At 40.3% G+C, this 25,603-nt stretch overlaps 1 protein-coding gene across 1 annotated transcript in view; it reads right to left on the reverse strand.

Moving 5' to 3' along the window:
• LOC149162352 (uncharacterized) overlaps window positions 1–25,603 on the reverse strand; it is a 187,476-nt gene that overhangs the window by 64,183 nt on the left and 97,690 nt on the right. Inside the window, exons 11-20 of the mRNA XM_089437229.1 lie at window positions 23,864–23,965; window positions 23,360–23,440; window positions 23,192–23,271; window positions 23,002–23,065; window positions 5,002–5,157; window positions 4,703–4,882; window positions 4,495–4,606; window positions 4,275–4,357; window positions 3,848–4,033; window positions 3,533–3,709 (exon numbers count right to left, since the gene is read on the reverse strand). Coding sequence (XP_089293355.1) covers window positions 3,533–3,709; window positions 3,848–4,033; window positions 4,275–4,357; window positions 4,495–4,606; window positions 4,703–4,882; window positions 5,002–5,157; window positions 23,002–23,065; window positions 23,192–23,271; window positions 23,360–23,440; window positions 23,864–23,965 — 1,221 coding nt within the window. The remainder of the gene's footprint in view (window positions 1–3,532; window positions 3,710–3,847; window positions 4,034–4,274; window positions 4,358–4,494; window positions 4,607–4,702; window positions 4,883–5,001; window positions 5,158–23,001; window positions 23,066–23,191; window positions 23,272–23,359; window positions 23,441–23,863; window positions 23,966–25,603) is intronic.

Raw genomic sequence — 25,603 nt, forward strand, 5'->3', positions numbered from 1 at the left:
TGGTCTCTTACCCCGTGTAGTGTCATGATGCTCCTCTACTTCCCTCCTGGAAGTTCTCTGTTCGACTCCTCTGAGTCTCTACTTCTCGTCTGGAAGTTCTCTTCTGGACTCCCTCTGAGTCCTGATTTCCCTCGTCGAAATCCTTCTGTCATTTGTCAAGTTGCCCCCTACTCTAATCGTCTTGTGCAACTGCACTACTGATCCAGGCCACTCTCTGCCTCACGCTGTCTCTGTGTCACCCCGGATGGGTCTGCGTCAGCCCTGGGATGCCCTGTGTCAGCCTTCTAGTCCTCTACGTCAGCAACGCTGGGCTCTCTGAGGCTCTGCATAGTTATCGACTTCTTCTGCATGGCTTTGGCTGGCTCTGCGTCACACTTTCTTGGCTTCTGCGCTGCTAGAAACAGCTTATGTCACCTCAGGACAGTTGTTTTCTGCTGCTATTGCTCCGCTCGGCTGATGTCTCTTAGTCCTCCTATGTTCTGCAATCGCGCTTTGATACCATGTTGAAGTTTCTAAGTTTACTTAATTCAGAAACCCTTCACGCACTTTTCCTGATTTATTCCTACCTACTTGTTAATTTTTCTTTAACAAGTTATTTACAAAGTAAATACTAAAAATAAACACCAATGCATGCTCAACATATCAAAAATCAGCAACTAAAAGAAACAAGAACAAACACACCACATGACACCATTATTTTTGGACCAATGTCCCTGGAAAAGCCCAATGAGGCAAACCGGTGCAGCTATCTGAGGGTTTTCTTATTAAGCAATATCAGAGTACAATCTGGGTGTTGTAATTGGCCTACCAACAGAGAATTTCCTTAGCAGCTATACCTCATAGTTTGAGAGAAATCTCTTGGTTGAAACCCAGGAAAACCCTTCCGACAGCTCCTCAACATAAAACTGCTCCTGCAACCCCAGCTTCTGCCCAATATGGATTGCGTCAGCCCCTCTCTGTCTCACCCTGGCCCTGTGTCAGCCTTTCTTGGCCTGCGTCAGCCCCAGGAGGCCCTGCGTTAGCTCTAGGAGCCTCTGCATCAGCTACGCTGGCCCCTCTAGTGCTCTACGCATCACTTGGATGCCTCTGCGTGGCCCTGTGTGAGCCCCTGCTGGCTCTGTGTCACCCTCCTTGGCTGTTGCGTTGCTCTCCCGGCACAATCTTTGCCTTCTTTGTTCCTCTGTACTCAATGCCCCTCAACTGCTCTCCCGATCACTGATTCTCTCTCTTAGCAAACCCCGCTCTAGAGAATAGAATGACTGATCATCTGGTGTATTCTCCAAGTGACCCTCAAGCCTCCTCTTATACTTTTCCTGTTGACATATCAACGACCGAGATTAAGTCCTTAATCAACGACTAAGATTAGATCGGCTTGATCCATGTCTTTTGGACCACTCTAACATAGATTCATATTAATACACATTAATATTTTATTTTTCCTAAGTTTAGACTTAGGGACTCCATTAAAAATATTAATTATTTTAATATCTCCTTATCTGTTTAGAATCTGCCCAAAGTTCAAACCCTTTCTGGGTATTGGAGATCTCATGTGCCCCAACCTCTCCACCGAATTTCGTGGCTAGAGCACATCCAATGCTACCCCAAATCAATAAAAGGTGCTAGTCTCCCCTTTCATCTACCACCCCAAACTTTAAAAACCCAAATTATTTTATTGTCTTATGTTGTTTTATGTTGTTTTAAGCTCTCTTCTACTCCCACTCCATACACAAATAGGGAACCATAGGGAAGCCCCCCTAAGCTAGAATCATCCATTTTACCTAGTCTAAATTGAAGAAAGAAAGGCTACTAAGGTGATAGTGGGTAGCTTGCATAAGTTTCCTTTGGTGTCTCACACTTGTGATTAGGACTTTTGTACCAAGTGAGAACCAAAGAGCTAACATTTTGACAGTATTTCTAGGGACAAACTCCATTTACCAAATATTTGTACATCAGCTACACATTGTGATAAGGGTTTTCTTTGAAGATATTTTCCTCCTCGAGAGATCTGCTCTAGAAAGATCTAGAGTAGAGCATTTCCCACCCATCATACTACCTCCCAATTCTAGTGGAATAGCCAAGATATATTTGAAGTTTCCTTTCTTAGACTTTAGATGTTAGGAGTAGGCATCCAGATCCTTGATGGTTCCAGAAGACTCTGACAACGAGCCAGTGCTGAATTCTCTCTCCTCACCCTCGGCCTCGTTAGTTTGGAATTTTCTAGGAGTTGCATTGGCACTCTCACATTGTATTCATATTGGTTGTACTCTTCAGTCCCATTACCTACTTTTGTGGTCATTTTTCATAGACTAGTAAAATTTTCATATCTTATCCAAATAGGATCTCAATAGGGCGCATCCCACTCATTGGACTACCCCCCAAATTCAATTGAGCAATCAAAAAAATATCCAAAGTTTCTTTCCTTCGACCTTGGATGGTAGGAGAGTAGGGATCCCTCACTACTATCCCCAACCCAAGATCTTACAACCATAACCCACTATTTTACCTAAGGATCCTGACAATGAGCTAATGCCCTAGTTTCTCTCTCCCCTTGCGCCCCACCCTTGATCATTAGTTCTAGGAGATCTTGACTTCATTGACATCATCCTCAAATCTCTCTCTTGATCAGCATTGAGATGTCCAGTTTTCTAGTCTCGAACACACTTACTTTGTATCACCACACCTAATATACTATTATATACAGCTTTTGGTGTTGATTAGATCTAGTGCTTAGCTTAATAGATACTCATCGATGTTGCACCTTTTCTTTAGCTTTGTTTATCTTGGTTTCAGTATTACCTAGGAGTTGCTTTTGCACTCCCACATTGTACTCATAGTGGATATCTTTTAGTCCCATTGACCTGCTTTGGTGGTCATTTGTTGGACATTTATAAAATTATCTTATCTTGTCTTATGTCAAAAGCCCTCTATTCATCTCAAGGGGTGGTGTTAAGAATGGTGTAATCCTCATTTAGCTAAAACAAACTCTTATTATGTCATTAATCTAGTTGGTTGGGCTTAATGTGATCATTTATTGTATTACTAGGTTATGGTTAAAGCCAACCTGGTCAGTTTTGATATCCAGCCTCAATAAATCTCTTGGGGAATCTGCCCCACTTATGTGGGCCTATAACCCTTTTTGGGGAGGCACCCCACTTTCTGAGTGTGTATGTATAAATATTAAATACACACTCAAGAATTATTTGTGCATCATTATCTTATAACTTATAAGCTCTTTGCTCCAATATCAAGAGTTTTAAGCCTGCAAGTACTTATACAGGGCATTTCTCTCTAATTTTTTGTTGTATTCTTTGAATGAGTTGACCAGGTATGTCTATGATGTGTTTATCCATGTAAAATATCAACAACCTCCAGCTAATCAAAGTAGGGAATACTGAAATAAAAGGGAATAACTAGAGAATAACTACATCAAGTTCAACCAAATGCTTGCTATTGCGAATAGATAATATGGAAATAAAAGGAATTGCTACTCATCTTCAACTAAACTCCAAATATAAGAGAGAAATGTTCTGACCTTTGCCAAAGATAGAACTGCCAATTGTACAAGGACTGTCAGGCCTCCAGCTTGGACAAAGCGAAGAGCATTACTTCTGCCACCAGTTTCTATTACTACCAGAAGAAACTTGATTAGTTTGAAAACAAATACCTGGTGTTCACTTTCAATCACCTCACGTAAGATTCCTACCACTATCTGCAAAAAGAAAAAGAGAATGCTGATCAGTGGAAGTATTCAATAGTTTGCGACTCTATAGAGTTTGACTCCTCCTTTGACACTAAACAACGAGAATAGGATATCCATTTCGTAACATATATTTTATTCGTAACATACCTCAATCACATTGAGGGACATGAGAGATAAAACCAAACTCTCTGAATACCGCTCATAAATCCATGTAAGTGCATGAGCAGCCAACCGTAAGTCAACTTCAGGAAGGTTATTGTGTCCAAAGAATGGTGTGAAACCCAATACTATAGACTGGAAGACTGATTGAAACAGTGATACATGATCTTTAATCTGTTCAATGCCATGTAAAAATAAAGTTCAATTTTACTCTAACTCAGATGTGAGGGAAAAAAACTATAACAATGTAGGAGATAATACAGTATATCCACACAAATAGAATGACAGTTACAGTTCACAGAGGCATTGGCATTCACTTCTGTCTCTGTATCCAATGTTGGAGGAAATAGAATTGCTAAAACCAATACAAACATTAATAAAGTAACCAAGTTCAAAAGCAATAGCCTGGTTTGACCTTCCAAAGTGCACTGTATTTGGTTGATGGTAAAGATGAATGATTAGGAAGAAATTCCAGGTGCACCCCACAAATAACTGAACCTGCAAAAATGAAAAAGAAAGGCAGATTCATAGAATGTAAATAATATATTGAATCATTCCTTCTAGACCACCATGGTAAGGAAAAAACTGTATCATTGAAAACTCATTTAACATAAAATTGCCTCAATGAAAACTACCTTCTCCTTCACTGGCAGGAGTATAAACAAGTTCTACATCTGCACTGTCATATGACAACTCATGGTTGGTCTCAAATGCAGCATAGATTCTCTCCAACTCATCCTCCAGAAACTGCCATTACAATACCAAGGATACAATTACAGTGATTCATGATGACTAATAAGACCTCACAGATCAGTTAACTAAATAAAGGTGGTTCTGCATCACCTTACGCAATTCCACTCTTTTCGAATCATTCCACACCAAGAGAGGTGTTGCAAGAGTGTAATTTCTCAAAATCTCCATGGTCTCCATCCACATAGAGAAACGGTTTTTAGTTTTATCAAGTCCAGCCATTTCGGGAGAGGACATGTCTAAAGCATTTGAATTGTACAAAAGCATTACACCCTGTAGCAAAATTATCAGCATCAATAAAATCAGAATTTCCATCAGAGTGACGCTCTCAACTTAGAAGTTAGAACAATATAAAATGGTTATCAGTCCTCTGAATTTCCCCTAAAAAAAACCTTAGGAAGCACAGAGACTAGCAGCTGTCGAGATTCATTGTTGCCTTCTATCATAAGATACAGAAGATCAGCACTCAATTTCCAGATCTCATCCTTCTCACAGAACAATGCATTTTTCAGATGCACTAAGACAATGCCACGGCTCAAGCAGAGTTTCTGCAAAAAGAAAAAATAAATAAAAATTAACTGCAGAATTTGCTCCAAATAATTCTAAGTATCCTAGTAGTATACCATATTAACTGCATTCATATGCTAATTGGATCTCACGAATTGTGCCTTTGATAAAAATATGAGCTTAAGAAACAAGAAACGTTAATATATAGTGGTCTATAGTTTCCGTTTGTAGATGACAGATTACTAGGAAGTTAATCACCACTAAGCCTGGATCTGAAATTTATTGTTTCATACGCTCAGTGATCAGATAGCAGGTCACTGATGTACATTTTTTAATTTGAATTCAAGTGTACAAAATCCTAGATTCCCCATAAAAATGACTGGACCTCCCTACCATGGTCATCCTTGTTCATCCGTGTGTGTGTGCACATGCACAGTGTGATTCGATAAGATAATTTTCTTAATGCCCATATATGACAGCAAAAATAAGTCAATGGGACTAGAAAAGACAGCTCGTAACAAACTGAATTTGCAAAAAAGCTAAAAGATAAAGTGGTAGAAGTGAAAATAACAGAAAAGAGAGTAGGGTAAGGTGCCTAAAGGGTAAACACTATAAAAGAGAAAAACCACTACACCAAATAAGGTATAGGGGTAAAGGTTTAGAAGGGAGCAGAAAAGACAGCTAGTTGCTAGTGATACAAGTGAAAATAGCCTAAAAGAGAGTAGAGCAGGGTGCCTAGAGGGTAAACACCAGAAAAGAGGAACACTGTAATGAACCAATCTAGCTCATAAACTCAATATCCAAAATATTTGGAATAATATAAATAAATCCATTTGGATTAAAATATTATATTGAATGAAATATGAGAGGTGATGATAGAATGATCGAATTATAATGAAGGCAATATATAAATACCCAGGCAGGTGGCTTTTCACCTATGTTGCATGGGTTCCCGAACCCGGGGGTGGGGTTCTCGAACCCGTCCCGGGTTCTCGTCCCCAAGTACCGGATTCGGGTTCGGGTGCTTCTGAGAAGAACCCATAAGAACCAGGTTCTTCTATGAAGAACCGGGTTCTTCATTAAAAAAAATTGGGTTCTTTTGTCTTGAAAAGTACGGAGAACCCTGATGATGGGTACTTGGAACCCCAAAATCGGGTTCTTTTGGGTTCTTTGGGGTTCATTTTAGTTTTTATTTTTTAATTTTTAATTAATTTAATGGGCTTCCCCTAATATTCTAGGTAGTTAGTTCTTCATCTTGCGAGAGGAATTGGAGTACTTATGCCTTTATCCATTTAGTAGAGAGAAATATGTTGGGCTCAAAGAAGGCAGAGAACTTAGTGTGCGTTCATAGCACACTTCGTCCCATATCTCGAAAAGACCCTGGATACAAGGAGGGTCCTTTCAAGAGATAGGACCAATACACAAACGATGCTATGTGTGTGGACGAGGAGATACAACTAGATGGCCTTATTGAGCTACCTCCAGCTGCTATGGATGAGCAAGAGACTCAAGATGAGAGTGATCCCTACCTGGAGAGCATGTTAACTGAAGATCTGAGTGATGCTGATGACATGGCTTGAGGAAGCCATTGTTCACTATTAGATATTTTTATTTTAGTATTTTAAAATTTCCCAGTTCTTGTTTGGAGATGCCTTGAGACAAATTTTCAATGTAGTATGACAATGGACATATATCATGATTCTTACTAATATGTAAACTCCAATTTGCACTTAATATCAGACTAGAAATTTTGAAATTTCATTGTGAATGTTTAATGTTCAATGATGTGCATGTTTAAATATTTAAAGTTTAAATCATAAATATTTTAGTTTTCTTGTTTAAAGTTGAAAATATGCAAATTAATATATATTATAATGTATAAAATATAATATTTATATATTATATATATAAATTATAATATACCCCCAACAAACCCACGCACCCTGTTTCGAAAAATGACGTACCCGTTCTCGTCCCCTCACCCGTACCCATCCCCGAACCCACGTTTCCTAGCAACATAGCTTTTCACTAATAATCATGTCCTTTAGTTAAGACATGTCTTTTCATTATGATGTGCCTTTTCGTTATTAATTATTATTTATTTATATTTATATTACGTTATTGCATTGCCTTCTCCTTTAGTGATCCAGGGGATCAATTTAGTGCTCAAAATTCAAAGTGTGTCACAGAACTCGAAACTTGTACAATTGGATAGATCTCGATGATCTGAATCCAACGCAACTTGTTTTACTCAAAACCAATATCGTATTTTGATCAAATTACCAAACAGGCAAAAACTTTCAGAAGTGATAGGGTGATTGTACATTTTGGGCCAGTGGCGGGCTGCCACTTGGCCAGTCCTTATTGGTCCCAAAATTCAAAATTTTATTGGCTCGAAATTTTTTTAATGTTGTGGGTTCGAAGTTTTTCAATTATATTTGGGTTGACTGTGTAAATTGGGGCTAATGGGGGAGAGCCACGTGGGCCAATTGGAGGCTACCACGTGGCCTACAGAGATGGCTATAAAATTTTGTTGAAGGCCGAAGCACCCCACGAGAATCGAACCAGCGACCAAGCAACAAGCACCACAGGCCACATACCACTATGATATACCATGTTTCTTAATAACATAAGGTTTCGACTTTTTTTTAAGGTAAGGTGTGTTAGCGCTTGAAATTTCACCTCAGGCTGAGAAAGGTAAACCTCAAGGCAACATCAAACCACTTAGCCTCGTAGCTAGCCCTACGGGGCAGGAGAGGGCTCTCTCCGGTCTATCTCGACAAAGATCTTCAATGGGCGAGATAACCAATAGGGTAACACTGATTTTAGTTTAGTAAACTGATCAAAAGGGTTGATTTGGGATTTTTAGGGTTTTTGGTGGCAAATTGAGGAGTGGCAATTTTAGGTGCGGGGATAGGACACAGTTTCTGCAGGGGGTTCTTTGGGGCGAGATAGGATATAGTATTGATGCCTTAGATTGAGGTGAGTGGATGAGAAAGACAGGTGAGGAGCTAAGGAGAGCAAACAATAACTTTGAATTCTCCTTAAACAGTAGAAAACATTGAAATTAAACAAACTTAAAAGCAGAGCATGACAGTCATGAATTCTACTTTAACACTTCATTTGTTTAATGTGCAGAAGGAAAAGAAAGGAAATGATTCACATAACACACTTACAAGCACTGTTGATAATATCGGCGATATATCGGCGATATTCGAGAATATCGCGATATTTTCTGCAAAACGATATATCGCCGAGAAAATATCGCGATATTTTCGGTTTTGATAATATCGCGATATTTTCAAAATATCGGCAAATATCGGAAAATATCGTCAAAATATCGCGATATTTTGAAAATATAGGCTATATTTAAAAATTTGGAAAAAATATTTTTTATGCTTGCCGATATTTGCCGATATTTTCGCCGATATTGCCGATAAGATATTTTCTGGACCCTCGCCGATATTTTCCCGATACCGATATTATCAACATTGCTTACAAGTACATAGAGAAACACACCATCAATACATGTAACCACAAGAATCCCAAAAAGGACTGCAAAACCCTGGTCTTCCTTTGCCAAAAATTGCAGAGATACAGTGAATAATACAATAAGAGCTTCTCCCTCAAGAGTCCAACCATGAAAATGAGCAAGAAAGTACATAATATAGGCCATCTAACATCTTTCCCTGCCTCTAGGGGTTGAGCTCATCCTTCTAGGAGCTATTTCAACCAATTCTAAACTAAGCACTGAAAACTAGGCAATCAAAACAACATGCCTCTATAAGCTAGGAAACCAATTCATTCATTAAATGCATGCTATTTCATGAATGAATCTTCTAGAGAAGGAATGACAAGGAATAAGAAATGGGAAATGGGGAGAAAATGATAACAAGGGGATACCTTAAAACAGCATATAAACCCAAGCCATTTTTACAACTTTAAACCAAAGCAAAGTGGAGCTTTTCATTTGCAAATGAAGGCCTTTGAGAATGCAATCATGATTTCCTTTAACCATGGCAAGCAAGAATTGTTTAAGATTGAGGGCCTACCTTACGAAGTTTGGCGATTTGTGGCTCCTTGGGGAATTTGCAGGCAGTTTTACAAAGAGGGCGCTGACGGGTCGCGCGCCTCACCCAACGGGTCGCGCGCCTCTGACGGGTCGCGCCCGTTATAATTTTGCACTGGCGGAGGGCGCTCAACGGGTCGCGCGCCACTGACGGGTCGCGCGCCTGGTTCAACGGGTCGCGCGCCTGTCCAGCTCACAAATTTCGCCCAATCTCTCTTGCAATCACTTGCTCTATGATTTAGATGCACAATGAGGCTCGATGGAGGGAGATTGGGACTCTTATAACTTTATTTGAATAAATTTCATGCCCAAACCCACTTTACAATGTTTTTCCTTGACACTTTATAAACCTGACTTTTTGGTTTCCTTTTGTCCTGAAATTGACTGATTTGATGCTTTTCTTTGATAATTTTTTGCAGGGGTAGCATCTGAGGGATCTTGGCAAGGGAGTCAGGGTTACATGTTGTCCTTTGAATCATTTTGAATTTTTACAAAATTTACAAAATTTTTGAGAAATGACTTTGGCTTTAAAAACAGGGTTTTTAAATCCAAGGTGAAAATTAGCTGCACAAGATAGAATATTTCGAAGAAACACTTTGAAAATCATCCCTCTGACTTGCTAGGCACTTATTGACCTTCAGAGACATGACCTTGAAGACAAATTTGACCTAAACCCTAGACCTAGAAATTTTGACCTCAAGACAAGACAAGTAACCTTGAAAAAGTTTAATGACTGAAACAACTTGATCCAGCAATGCCAAGAGGGGAATAAAGACACCAGCTCCTCCATCAGGGTTATGGCATGCCTAATGGAATGCAATAAGATGACACTGATGAGACACCTACTTATGCAAATGCAAAGAGCTTTGATCGCTGATGGAGGGCTTCTAGACCGACTCTAACATTGGCTCCAATGGGGATGGTAGCTCCTTGGAGGTACCAAGAACCTTAGACCTCTGGGAGAGCATACCAGTGCCTTATAATTATTGGGCAATGGAGTCAAAAACTCAAACTACAATGCATGACTGAAAACCGACACAAACTAAATTAACAACAAGACTGAAAATTGACTCACAAAGGACTCATGACTCAACTAAAAACTGACTCAATACTTAAACACAACCGACAAACTGAAAATGATGCTCAAAGGGGAGCTTATTCATCACAACCTACTCTAACAGTTTCATCATCACCTGATCAAGTGAAATGAAACAACCAATGCAACCAAGTTAGTATCCTGTCTGCTGTTTGAATTCTCCGCAAATGTTCGTTATGAACAACAAGAGAGAACTACTGAAAGGCAACTCCCATGACAACTTGGGAACAGATCCGTAGAATGATATGGATTCTCTATCCGCCTCCAAAAACACTGCATAAGGATCTTGAAATTCAAGCACACTAGAACTTAGCTCATCCAATGGATTACTTCTCTTTGCCTCATACCATGAATGCACACTTTGATCTGAGCCTTGTGACGAGACCTCTGCTGAAAATGAGAAAGTAACCGGCTGCCGGATCAAGTTCATATCAGCACATGTTTCAAGCTCACATGTAGTCAATGGAGAAAAACTTTGACTGCAAACCTCATCCAAAACATCAGCTATTGGATCATGAAAAACTTGAAAAGACTGCTGCAATCCCATTTCTATTGGTTCCATTGTGATTACATGATCGCCTACATGCTGCTCATTCTTCACTGAAGATGAACTATGCAAATTTCCCTTCAAATACTGAAATGATTCAAAACAAAATGGTAGGGAACCTTCTTGTATCATTTGATCAAATATGTCAGCTTCCATGCCTTCATCTGCAACTTGACAACCAATGGCATTTGGGGGCTGCAAATCTGAATATGAGAAGTCTGGAACAAGGTTTTTATTGCCTTCAAGATGGTCTAGATCAAGACTTGTTGACAGCTGATTTCTAAGTTCATGGAAGTTGTCTCTAATGAACTGACATGAATCAAAACAAAAAGGTAAAGATCCTTCACTTACTTCAAACTTTGCTGCACTTTCCTCGTCAATGTCATAGCTGATATGTGATGGATGAACATTGTATTCAAACTGCTGAAAATGAACTTCCTCCTCCAACAAACTAGCTGCTGATTTGTCTGCAAGATTAGCTTCTGTTTGGAGAACATAATCATCATCATACTCATCAAACTGAGGCAATTCATCATCAAACATACACATCATATCAACAACTCTCTCTTCTTCACAATGATCTATAAAACAATCATTATCAGATCTATGACAAATAGGATAAGAAACAAAAAGTGCCCAAAACTTGCTATAGGGACTGTACGGATTTCAATAGTACAACTACCTCGAAATTTGTGCCCAAATCTGCCTCGAAATTCGTGCCTTTGATGATGTCCCTCTTCCTTGATTTTTGTGTTGTCCCTCTTCCTCGGTTTGTGTGTCTTTCTCCTGCTATACAGTTTTGCCTTGGGATGCGTGCCAATAAATGTTGCTGCCCAGATTTGCTGAAATGTCTTCTTGTTGCTCTCTTTCACTTCCTCACTGCTCAGAAATTTTCTCCTTGCTCTCTCTTCTCTTTCTCTCAAATGCTCATGAAAGAATGAATTGATCTTTTCCTCTTCTCTTCTCCTTTTATTCTCTAAATCACCTTTTGGGTTACCCTAAGATCTAATGGTTGAGATTCATTTAGATCTAGGGATGAGAATAAATGTGCATTTGATTCTCACTTTCACCCACTTCAATAAAGACCCACTTAGCCTTTTATTTCCATAGTCACTTTTTCACTTTCTAATTCTTCATTGACTTTAATAAAGTCACCTTTAAATTAGAATGTAACTTTACCACTTATAAAGTCACTTTTAAATTAGAATGTAATTTTACCACGTAACTTTACCACTTATAAATTCACTTTCAAATCAAATTGACTTTACCACTTATAAAGTCACTTTAGGAGAAAAGAAAAATAAATTTGGACACTTTTCCCTAGGCAAAAGATCAAAGCCTTAGGGAACCATTTGTCCTCTGGTACCCAAATATTAACACTCCCTCTTACCAAGGAAAGTGTTCCTCACCACTCCTATCTTGTCTCTAAAGTAGACATGCTTGCCCCATGGTAAGGTTTTGGTGAAATTGTTCGTAACCTGCTCATTTGTGGAAATGTACTCAAGCTTGATAGCGCCCTTTTGGACATAGTCTCTAATGAAGTGATACTTGATCTCAATATGCCTTGACCTGTCATGAAAAATTGGATTCTCCGTGAGTTTTATGCAACTCTGATTATCACAGTAAATTACTGAATGTCTCAATGCCTGACCAAATATACCAAATAACATCTTGCGAAGCCATATGGCCTCTCAAGCTGATTTTCCCCAAGAGTTGTAGGAAGTTTTTCCAGGGTCACATTGACCAAAAATCACTATGTTGTTTTCTGTTAGTGGTTTTCATAATTTTGTTGTGTTTTATTTCTGCAATTTCAGCAGTTGTGAAATCTCTAAATTTGTGTTTTCAGAAAATATTGTCATTTCCAGATTTTAGAATTTTTATCATGCTTGGATTTAAAACTAAATGCATGGAGTGATAAGGAAAACTGATAACCAGAGTGGGGGTTGAAATTTCTTCAAGGTTCCACCATGAACTGACTGAGGGTGTTGACAACGTAACAAATGTCTGGTCTGGTATTGACCAGATACATCAGGGACCCCATAAGCTGCCTGTACAAGGTGGGATCAACGTCTTTATCTTCTGATGCAAAACACATTCTTCATTACCCCAATTGAGCTCAATGCAATTGACTATTGTTTCCAGCTGTTCCACGACACAATTGCCGAACCCAACCCAAAACAACACCCAAAAGTACTCTTCATATTTGAAGCACAACCTACCCAATCTGAATCTGTGTACCTTGCCAGTCTCACTCCATCACCCTATCTATAATCCAGACCAAAATCCACAGTCCCCTGCAAGTAACAAAGAATGTGTTTTGCAGCCACCCAGTACTCTCCTGGGCTCACACATGAACTGACTCATAGTGTTAACTGCAAAACATATATCTCGTCGAGTGTTGACCAAATACATCAAACAACCAATCAGTTGTCTGTATAGAGTAGGATCCACCAACTCGAAATCAGAAGCGTGAAGCTTCTTCCGGTTAGTGATCATAGGTGTAGACATGGGTTTGCAGTCCTCCATGTGAAATATGCTAAGAATATCCACAATGTACTTCCCTTGTCCCAAGAAGAAATGCCCCTCCTCCTGCCACACCTACAATCCCAGAAAATAATGCATCAAGCCGACATCCTTCATCTCAAACTCTCAAGCAAGATCTCTCTTATAGCCCTCAATGAGTCTCTCTGCACTAGTGATGATAAAGTCATCAACATACAACACCAGAATGAGAGGCTCCTCACCAACCACAATGAAGTATAGGTTCGGATCAGCCTCACTCTTTGAAACCCAACTGCTGCAAGTATGTATCAATCTTCAAGTACCAAGCTCTAGGAGCTTGCTTCAAGCCATAGAGTGCCTTTTTCAATATGAATACATGGGACTCCTTCCCATGCACCTCAAAGCCCTGCGGCTGCTCAATATAAACCTCCTCCTAAATGTAGCCATTGAGAAATGTTGTCTTCCAATCCATCTGGTGGATCTTCCAACCCATCTCTGTTGCAATCGATATAATGGAGTGAATAGATGTATACCAAGATACAAGAGCGAAGGTCTCCTCATAGTCAACTCCCTCTACCTATGAGAACCCTCTCGCCACAAATTGAGCTTTGAACTTCTCGATGCTGCCATTTGCAGCTTGCTTTATCTTGTAGAGCCATCTGGAAGTAACAACTAATTTACTTTCAGGCCTCGGCACTACCTCCCAAACATCGTTCTTCATAATAGAAGAATACTCCTCCATCATGGCCTCTCTCCAGACCTGCTGGTTGGCTGCCTCCTCATAACTAGAAGGCTCGGAGTCGACAATGCTTGTTACCAGTGCCATGTAACTACAGAATCGCTCAAGTGGTTTACTCTCTCTAACCTATCTCTTTGGCCCAGCAACTGATGTGGCCTTGCACAAGGTATCTTGAAGCCACTTGGGCTTCCTCTTCCCTGAGCATACTTCTCCCACCGGAGTGAAAGAATCCTCATCATCATCAAAAGCCTGAACTCCTGAAGATCTGCCAACTGACCTCATGCCTGAATCTATGCTTGTAGATGCTAAAGTACCACACGAACTGTCCATTAGTGGACTACCCTGTGAACTGCTCTGTGGACTGCCCTGCATGCTGCCCGAAGAACCACCCACCTGACTCTGAGAGCCACTGCTCATTGATGGACCTGACACTGTAATCGATGTACGTCCTGATCCTTGACCATTGGATCCCTGTGACTGACTCAACTGCTCCTGAGGGTCTAGTGCCTCTAGATACTCTAACTACCGTGACCTCCTGAAAGCTCTCTCCTCCTTGAACATCACATTCCGCCTGACAACCACTTTCCTCTACGCAGTACTTACGGCAGTGCCACAATATAGGTGAGAATGTATACAGCCCCACCGATATTGCATTAGAAACAGATTTTTCTTTCTGGACATCCCAAATTAGACAAATTATGAGGAAAATGGAACACCTAGAGGCGGAAAATCGCGGGCTGCGAGCCGACATCGACACTTTGTCAAACAGAGTTCTATCAGTAGAGGGAGACAACGCATCTATCAAAAAAACACTGCAGGAATACCGAGAACAAAGTGCGAGGCAGAATTCCGACGAGATTTTACAGGCGGAGATCAGAGATCTTAAAAGCAAACAGGAGGAAATTAGATCCCAACAAATGTCCTTTAAACAGGAAATGGAGTCGCATATCAGCACATGGGCACAGGTGGTCAAAGGAAAGGACAAGGCCCCTCCGCTCATAGCGGTGGAGGCAGTAGTGCAGGCAAAGCTCATGGAGGAAAGAACCTGATGAACAAGAGAATTAAATCTTAAGGTAAGAGGACTCCCTACACCTCCCCCCTCAGCAGACCCAATGGAACTGGGGAACAGGTTTCTATGCGACACTCTCGACATACCAAACATAACCTTCGACAAAACCTGGATAGGGCAGGACTCTACCCTCTTCCTCAGGTTCCGTGATACCTCGAATAGACTTGGGGTACTCCGAGCCAAGAGGAAGCTATTCTCTCTTCTAAATAAAGTGTTTTTGGATGAAGACCTCACAACAAATCAAGTAGCTGAACTGAAACAGGCCAGGGAACAGGTTGCAACAACAAGACAGGCAGGGAAAAGGGCAATTATTAGAAACCTTTGGGCAGTTATTCGGGACAACTTCCCCCCATGATGGGCATCCCGTTCAAGTAGCTCCAAATGACAGGCCCGAGTGGAGAGGAGGCGAGGCATGGATCTCTCGGTTCACTGTTGGAATGGCAATGGCTCCTTCTGGTCTTCACGAGGCCTACTTTATTGAGCCCTTAGCTCAGCAGATATCCTCCTGGTTACCGAGACTCACACGAGCCCAGTCCAACCTCTCCCCGACATTACTAGATACTAGTGGACCGCAGTTTGCAGACAGGAGACACGGAGTTCAAGAGGTGTCAGGGGATCAAGGGGTGTTGCTTGCCTCATTTGTGATAGCCTCAAGGGCAGAGTATCAGTGGTCGCGACCGATGAGTATGCCAGATTCATGTGGATTCAGATCAGAGCCAGAACATCACCTTCGAGAGACATTTATGTCGCAGTCTGTTACTTCCCACCTCTCGTCTTCCTACGCTATTCACAATAGCTCAGACGGAGACCCTTTTACAGACCTGTACTCTGACATCACCAGGTTTTCAGCAGTAGGGGACGTCATTCTCACGGGGGACTTCAATACTTGGACCAAACACCTCCAGACTCCTATGCACGACCGGAAAGAGGATATATTTTGCACTCGAGGGATTGACCCGACCACGATCGCCATGCACCGGACCTCCAAGGATCAATTGGGACCCACCACAGCCTTTGGGAGATATCTGCTACAGTTGGGAGAATCTCATGAGCTGGTAATTCTGAATGGCCTACCATGTTTCCCATCATCGCACTTCTTTACCTGCAGACCATTTGGAGGTGGGGCAAGTGTGGTTGACTACGCTATTGCAAACCCAGATCTCCTCCCTTATATCAAAAATTTCTCGATCACCCCCATCCCTCTCGCAGATCATGCACTTCTCTCACTCTCTCTGCAGTTTGACCTCCCGAATCCATCTCCTACTCTTCCCCGCAGCCCTCCCAGGACCACCTTCCGATTTGAGGAGGGTGACCCTAATCTCTTCTCCTCTATCCTCAGACAGACACTCCCATCGGAGTCCCAGTTCGCCTCTCTCAGCTCCGCCAAGGACAAATACCAGTGCCTCTCATATGCAATCTAGGAAGTTGCGCTCCAATCCTTCCCCCATTCTACCTGTTCCGCCACCACCTCCTGCAAACCAGGAAATTGCCCTATGAATAAATGGTATGACCAGGAATGCAAGTCTATGCATTAGGACCTCCGACACGCTTCACCATCTGGGCATCGATAAGGTTGTGGGTAGCCCCACTGTCCACCAGTACTGACACATGTTGCCCTTGCACTGTGCCCCTAATTCGAAGAGTCAAGTACTTCGAAACTCCCTGAAGTGAAGCTAGAACGCCCCCAGAAGGGACGAATGGGCCTCCTCCCTAAGGTGGTGGAGGTGGTGGTGGTCCTCCCGCAAACTATGGTCCCCCATCTCCATGGTTTACCTCCTGCTCTACCTCATCGTCCAACTTGCTATCAGAATACACCTCAATGTAATGGGCCTTACCCTTGGCTTTCTCCTCTGGAGGTCTCTCCTAGTCTCATCGTCTAACTGACCACGCCCAATCTCCCTATGAGGCTAACAGGTATCTCTACTCCCCGGAGAATCCATAGGCCTTGTGGGTATAGGGGCCTTGGTCTTGGGCACGGCATCAATCATGTACCGGGCCCTGGAAATAGCATCCATCAACGTAGTGGGCTTGTAGGCCCTCACCCATCCATGCAAGGGTTCAGCTAACCCTTCTACAAACAGCATAATCAACCAAGCCTCTGAGATAGTTGTCACCATCACAACCAGCCTTTGGAACTCCGAGATGTAAGCCTTTGCGCTACTTGTCTGTCTCAAGTGGGCCAACTCCCTAAAGTGTAGCTCGGGGTCCTTCCTATCAAATCTCTCAATCAGTGGCCTGGTAAACTCAGTGTAGGAGGTGATATGAATGTGCCCTAGTGTGATCAGATCATGGTACCACCACTCTTGGGCATCCCCCTCCAAGTGCAATGTGGTGAACCGGATAGCATCTGTCTCCATCAAGGGGTTCAAGTGAAAGTACATATCTAACTTTTAGACCCATGCCCTGGCTAAATATCTAGCTGACCCATCATAGTTGGGAAGTGTGACTTTCCCAGCTATCTTTTGAGCCTCCTGACTAGAATTCCCTCCTCTATAACAAGTCCCAGCTCCAGTGGTACGCCTCTCATTGAGGTGGATGTACTCCCCAAAGGACATCACTCTTTGGATCCTTGGGTCTAGCCCCTCATACTCGTCAATACCTAAGGCAACTGAAGTCACCAGATCTTCAACCAGGTTGGGCTCTCTCTCCCGCTTTGGCTCATCCACAAAATGGGGCGTTGTAGGACACCATGTTTGTCCATGCAGAGGGGTGTGAGGTGGATGATATGTACGCTTAAGTGTACGGCTTCCTCCCCTTGCTCTAGAACCCCCATCACCTTGAGTTTCTACCTCATGCCTATCATTCACATCTAATCCCATCACATGTTGCTTCATGTCCATCATGAGTTGATCTTGCCTCAACACCTGCGGGTTTGTCCTCAACAACTCCTCCAAAATCTAGTTTTGGCCTCCTTTTCTAGGCTACTCAGGACCCTCTTGGTTCTCCATGTGCCCTTTGAAATTATCCAACTCGGTATCTGAAAATGGGTCTTGCCCTTCTTCTCTGCCTCGACCTTTACCTCTTCCTTTGCCTCAGTCACCCAGCTTCGCAGAATCCTTGAGTTAAGAGGTAGACATCTTGACCAAGTCAAATAGGCTCCTTCAACTTCTTCCAAAGATAATTGCTCGTCTCATGTCTCCTTGGGCTTGTCTTCACCTTAGCTCTGATACCATGTTAATTTTCCATTGTTCTATGTTGTTACAATCACTTTAACCCAATTCTTATCTTCAATTAGCAATCTTTCAAAAACAATTCAATCTTCCAAAGATTAATAGAAATTGTGGATAGAACAATAAATGCAATGTACAGTAGAAGACAATCAAGAGCAATAACAAGAGACACCAAGATTGGTCAAAGACCAGGAAAAACACCCCACAAGGGGAAAACCCTTTCAAATTCTTTTTTTATTAGATTGTCATAAAATGTTCAGAGGAGGGAGTACAATGTTCCAATTCATCAATCAAGAGTCAAAGTCAATCCTTTGACTATCCAACAAAACCAACCAAACAATATCCAAGAGATGAGCCCAATAGACAAATCTGATCAAAGTCAAAGTCTCCAAAATTGATCAAAGTTTGTGGTCAACGGTCAAAAGAATTTTAGGTCATAGTCGTTGGGACCTACTGACAAAAAGTGTGGTTGTAGCCCTCTAGCCGCAGGGAGCACCCTATCAACATAGCAGCTAGAGCTGAATTTTCTTCGATCAAACCCTGTGGCTCTAACTTAATTTCTTCTCCTCGCACGTGTGAGCTTGGACCTTGCAATTTCAGACCTGTACGAACCAATCCAAAGAAGAAAGAGAAGAAGATGCTTGATGTGATGACCAAATGAGGTTGACTTGTCTTGTATTTATATGCTTCCAAGGGGTGTTTAATTTTTCTTTAAAATCAACCTGTACTTTTGTTCACATGTGGGTTTTCACCTTAAAAATACATTTTCCTTAACCAAATTAAATTCTTCCAAGGGAAAAGGGGGTCTTCTCTATATGAGGAAGTTTGTCCAAAGGAGGGAATTTATCCTGAGCTACCAAATTAACAAACGGAAAAAACTTATGGAAAACGACTAATGGAAGCAATTTAAGGGGAGAGAGAAAGCTACACTTAGGTTTCTCAATTCCTCAAACTCCAGCATCCTTCAATCAAATTGGAGACAATATGGGAGGAACCTACGCATAGGTTCCTCAATAGATACTCGATGATAATCTTGCCAAGGAGATGTTAGAACCACAAAAGATTCAACAATACTTTGGTGAAAATTTCATTGAAACCCTAACTCTATAACAAACACAACGTGGAAGAAAATACTTCCAATAAATTTGCACAAAACCATCCAAGCACAATGTCACCCCCAAGACAATTTCTCATTCAATGCTCCATAATGACCAAGAGAAAACAAACATGCTAGCGCGCACTTTCTCAAATGTGAGTGTGACAATGATCCTAAGGTGCATCGACTTCCCTCTATTTATATTACAACAACCAAGTCGATTACAATGGAAATCATAATAAAAGCCCAAAAAATAGTATAAAATGTGATTACAAGTTGGATAGGTCACACGCCAACCCACAAAGATAGTTAACTCAATGAGAAAACAAAAAAACAAGCCTTTTCTTAAACAACACATGTGAGCTCAAAGACCTCCAAAGGTGACGTCGTCCTCCAAAAGGTATCTTTCTCATCAACAAGTTCCATTGATGACTCAAGAAGGTGCTCCACAAACCAAAAGGTACATCTCCTCATTAAAGGTGTCCAATCATCAAGCAAATGCTCTCTCAACAAGATGCCATCATCAAAATTGGTCCATGTCATCAATCCAAGCCACATGAACGGAACACAATTGGGCTAGGGTATGACATCATCATGCACAGTAGTGTAACATCCCCACCAAAGGGGACTCAAGTCATCATAATCAACCAACCCCAGAAATAGGGCAGCAGCCAACAACAACATGCAATGCCAACCTAGGGGCATCCTATCATCTCTAGGGCATGTCAGCTCTTTATGTAATGCATTGGCTCAGAGCAACCAGGTCCTAAAGGGAATCGAGAGGTGTCATCAACTATGTTAGATATATCCCAAGGTCAATGCTCCTTAAAAGATGGTCAACGTCCTAGCTCTGATGTCAAATGAAGTCATCTAATGGGGCTAGACGTCCTTTCTGAAGTGTTGGAGAAGCATCATACAATCCCTCAAGGGATGGTAGCCACACATAGGAGAAGCATCTGAAACATACTCATGGAATTATGTGAGGTGAACATCATAGGTGTCAAAACCATAAAAGTATCAGAGTGGGACATATGCAACATAAAAGGCATCAAAGTACTTCACACAAGCATCATTTCAGATTTTAGACTTCTGTGATCAATTTCTTGTTGCAATTTGACTTCCAAATCCATCACATTCATGTATGTTTAATCAGCGGTTCGAACCCATCACTGTGGTTTGAAACGTTGATTAAACATACATGAATGTGATGGATCCAAAGTCAAATTGCAACAGCATCATTTTCAAATGTCTTGCTAGCTTATAATTTGTAAGTTACCATGCATTAGATATGTCAGAGTTATAAAGCCCTATTAGTTGTTTCCAACCCTATGGGGAGGAACAATTCTTAGGTTGACCCATCAATCAATAGGTCCAAGTGGTCATTGACATGATAGGTATCCACTTCATGGAGGATGCCATAGTCTTTGTACCAGTTATGAAATTCCACATCCTTGAGCATTATTATGCGAGTAAGCAATCATGGGACCTAGGTTACCCCTTTTCTCGTCCTATTTTTACCATCCCTCTTATCCACCTCTTTCTTTATTGATTTTCTTTTCATTGTAGATATAGCTTGGGTTACAAGCTTTTATTGATTCATCATTGACCCCTTAGAGATGAAGTGCTTTATTTCTCATCGGGGTTTGGATAATCAAAGTTCCTTTTTATTTAGATAACTCATGCACTAGCTAGGAACTAGGTGAGGGCTAATGATGGGGTTAGAGTTCAAGCTAGGCATTTGTCCACGCACTTTCATTTATCCCTACCAATCTTTTGCATTTTAGCATTATGGAAAATGGTTTTTCTTTTCTTTCTATTGCATCAACCTCTTAGGATGAGGAAAAACAAGGAACCAATATTGGTGACGGATTGCAATCAACCAAAAGATGGGATGTGGATACAAGGGAGAGAAGGAAGATGTTAAGTATCAATTACCATGGACATGCAACATCAATCAAAGCCTCCTATTCATGTCTCAAGTAAGTACACATTGGCCTAGGGGCAGATGAATAATCACCAAGGTGAAGCATGCGAACAAGAATACAATCAAAAGTGGTTGATCATCCAATTCAACCTGTGATCCATGCTAGAATGCCATTAACATTAAATAAAAGAACTCAAACACAAAAAAGGTTGATGCACCTCATATTTAATGAGCCACCTTCATCAAATGAGCAGGCTAGATAAATAAATAAATAAATAAATAAGCACTAACCAGAGCATGGATGGGAGGTATCTAAGCTAGCTATCTATGGATCATCATAGGGCTGCCGGCTGGAAAGCTAAAACAGTAGGAGAGAAATTCTCTCCTCAGAGGTACACTAAGGTGAATCTAAGATGTAACATACTCATTTTACTACATGTCTTTGCATTCATATTGGATATCACATATCTCAACTCGATATGCATTATTAAAAATGTAAATTATGCATATCACATTAAGTACTGAGAACTTTTCCAAAGATTTGTATCAAAAGAGAAGATGAAAGAAGTCAAACACCACTAACAATGAAACCGAGGATGATGGGAAATATAACAAATGTTAAATAACTGTTCTATGTGGTTGAATCTTCAACAGGAAAGGGAATAAAAGAAGGTTTAACTCATCATCTATATTTGTCCAAGTAATTCCAAAACTCGGAAATTCCAAGAATTCAGATGTTTGGGAATTTGGGAATTCTTCTCTTATGAGGGTGATGAGACAAATTGGAGAACCTATAGCATTCCAGTACTATGGAGGAGAGAAGCTGCTTCAGAAGTTTGTTTTTATGGTTTTGTTGTCAGTTAGTATTGTAGCTTTAAGAGAGGTCGTTGAATTATGAATTTCGTTATTACTCGATAATTTAAATGTGATATGTTATATTAAGTAACTTTAATAATATGTTAGGCATTAAGTTTGACCTAGGTATCATTAATGTGAAGTGGTTAGGTCATGTGAATAGTACAACTACCAAATGAATATCTTCGCATATCAAATGAATCCATTGTTAATAAAATTATATATTTGACATCTATTGTGAGTCTGTTTACAACAGAATGGCGATTAAGCATGACATTTCTCTTATGGCCAGCCAACATATTGGCTAAATCCTAGCCTAGCCTTGACAGAACCTTGTCCCATTTGTGTTATACTATCATGTGCTTGTTGAATAAGTTAATATCCAGTGTGTGTGTGTGTGTGTGTGTGTGTTGCCATCTCCTGCTTGCATATCATACAGGTCATTTCATATCAAGTACAAAGCCTAGCCTTCAGCGAACACACCCCTACAAGGACAATCAAAAACCTCTACAGAATTTAACAATTGCCTCCAAGAATATCCCTCCAATAAATAATGAATTTTGTTTCCATAGTTCACCAACTAATTTCTGATTTTGAAGGAACTCATACTCTTTCTACAAACAGATTCCTTCAGGCAAGTGAATTTGTTCCTGTAATTCTGAACATAAAAGAGATACTAGATGTTTATTTGTGCAATAGTTATTTTTCATTCACATAAATATGAAAAACATTTGCAGTTCATATCTAAGATTCTTTGGAGATGTGCATAAACAACTCGTTAATGAACGATCAAATCTAGATAGGAAACTTGCACTGACTTGCATATGCTGACGAAATTCTGGAGTTGTCTTGATTAACAAAGACTTCAGCAGCATAGAATTCCTACAAATAAACACTTCATGTCAAATTGAAGCCAACTGCACAATAAATATTGGGCAATGAACTACTAAAACTACTAAACTATGAAATCATCAGTTATTGCCTATATAGTATATACTATAAACATACCTTATAAAAATCACAGTGCTCGGACACCTGAAGATTTCACAAATTGCCTTAGCTGCTGCTATAATCAAAGTATCTACAGTCTGCTAAGGAAGATAATCTATCATTAGATTAGATATATTTTTCATCAAAAGTTAAACTACCCACATACAATAAGAAATGAAAAGTTACCTTTAACCACGTCCTTATAGATTCATTTTCAATGTACTCAAAACTCATGGCCGTAAACATGACCTCCAAAAGGCCTAATATCTGCCATTCATTTATATGTAAAACGTATACTTAGTGAATTATTGATCCATAACCATGCTAGTGAAGCTCACTCTTAACTGGCAAGAAATGAGAAGCCAATTAGAGCTCAAAAAATTGAATGCCTAGTACGTTCATTCATTATAGTCCTTAATTTCCAATGAATGATGCTTTGAATAAAATTTCCGTTATTTACTATTATAATTAATAAGGAATACTAATTAGACTGACAATAATCCAAAAGAAGAAAAAAATAAAACTCTACAGAAGGAGTGTTCCACTACCTAAAAGCCCTAAATTTTCTGTATAGATGAAGCTATATTGAAAATACAATTGGCCAAATAAATAATCTAAATGCAGCCCCTATGAAGCCTCTAAGAACTATACGAACATTGGTAAACTAAGTTTGTAAAAGCAAGACTTTACCTGAAGCACGTTGTTTGTGGAACATGAATGGGTTTGAAGAGTTGCCACTAATTGCTGCATGTTATCTAGATTCAGCAGCAGCAATTTATTTGCTGATTCTAACTGTACAAAGAAATGACAAAACACTTCAGATCAGATCTCATATAGTTACTAATACGTATATGGAAAATGAGAAGAACAAGAAACAGCGATTTCAGGCAGTTATATAAGCGCTTTAAACTTTACACAACTTCTCACTAAAAAATTATCCACAAGCAAAACCTAGAGCCATGTGCAAAATCAAAATTTATAACAAGGCCCCATTTTTTAAGAAAGGCATAATTTGCCTGAGTATGTGGCTTTCTACTGCATTGAAATCCCTATTTTTCTTTTTCTTGATTGTTGCACTGTTTCTCTTTTCAATCTCAAAATGAAAAGGTAAAAATGAAGTGTCCTTTTGTACTTTTGAGTTCATGAGAGTCTTCGATAGCGATGGTTTAGGATTTTGGAAGGAGCACCTTTCTTTTCTATTTTTCTTTTTTTTTGGTGTGTGGTTCATGAACACCTTGGTCAACGGGTGGCACTACGTCCACTGGAAAAATCTGGGCTGACGCCCCGCGGCCTATTGCAAGACCTGACCCCAAGAGGAATTGACCCTGTGACCTCCCATCTGGCGAGGCCCCGACTTGACCGATTGAGCTAACCCTTTGGGCTTCTAATTTTTATGTTTAAGTTTCCTAAACAAACATTTTTTAAATGCAAAAGTTGTCATCAAAGTACGTTATTTCGGTTACCTAAATTGGGTATGTTTCAGTTATTTGGGTGGGAGGTATGTTGTGATACCCAGATGGGCGGGGTACTCCAAGATACTCCGGGGTGTGTACCCACTCCCAAACTGTGTACAGGGTATCCGTAGAAATACCTAGTTCATGTACCCATGCAATGGCTACGTGTATCCCAGCAAGTTAGATCAAGACGTTTCAATCTCAATAATCCTCCAATTCCATTAAAATTTCAGGCTTGCAACAAATCCAAGGAGGAAAAAGAAGCATTGATGGCTATACAATTCTCTGAAAACTCAAATGCAATAGATTTAAAAATTGAGAAAGAATCCTTACAAGATGACTAAAAGGGGCCGTCCTCTTCCTCAAATCCCACTATTATTAGCAGTCAAATCCCCTCAAAATTCGTGGAACAAAACCAACAATTAAAATGTGAGGCAGGTGAACTCCAAGCATATAACTGCCAAGAATTCAGCAGTTTCATCTTATTATACTCATCCTGGATCGTTCACTTTATACTTCCAAATCAAATACAGGGAAGGCAGTTCTTAGTCTTTTACAATGAATCTCAATAAGCTAAATGATATGATATAATTAATGTTCACAATTGACCAAAAGAGTAGGTCAATGGGACTAGAAAATACAGCAAGTCTCATATATGTGGAATTTCCATGGCTACTCTCAAGAGCGAAAAGATAAAGAGAGAAGTGAGAATGAATAAAAAGTGAGTAGAAAATGATGAACCAAGGTAAATCTTCGAAAGCACTAGTACACATTAGATATAGAGGTAGATGTAGAGGAGGGAACAAAGCCAATTATGTATCCATCAATTTCTATGAAAATACCAATACAAAAACTGATAATGTCCACTAGGCAACACTCAATGCTGAGAGACACTAGTTAGGTGACACTGGGAGAAGCCAAGGAGCAATCATTTAAAGCTCTAATAACATTTTAGAGATTATGTGATTAAAATATA

Source organism: Pinus tabuliformis, chromosome 5_2 (genome assembly GCF_031772625.1).
Source record: "Pinus tabuliformis cultivar Carrire ecotype Pingquan chromosome 5_2, CPIR1, whole genome shotgun sequence".
Taxonomy (NCBI): Eukaryota; Viridiplantae; Streptophyta; class Pinopsida; order Pinales; family Pinaceae; genus Pinus; species Pinus tabuliformis.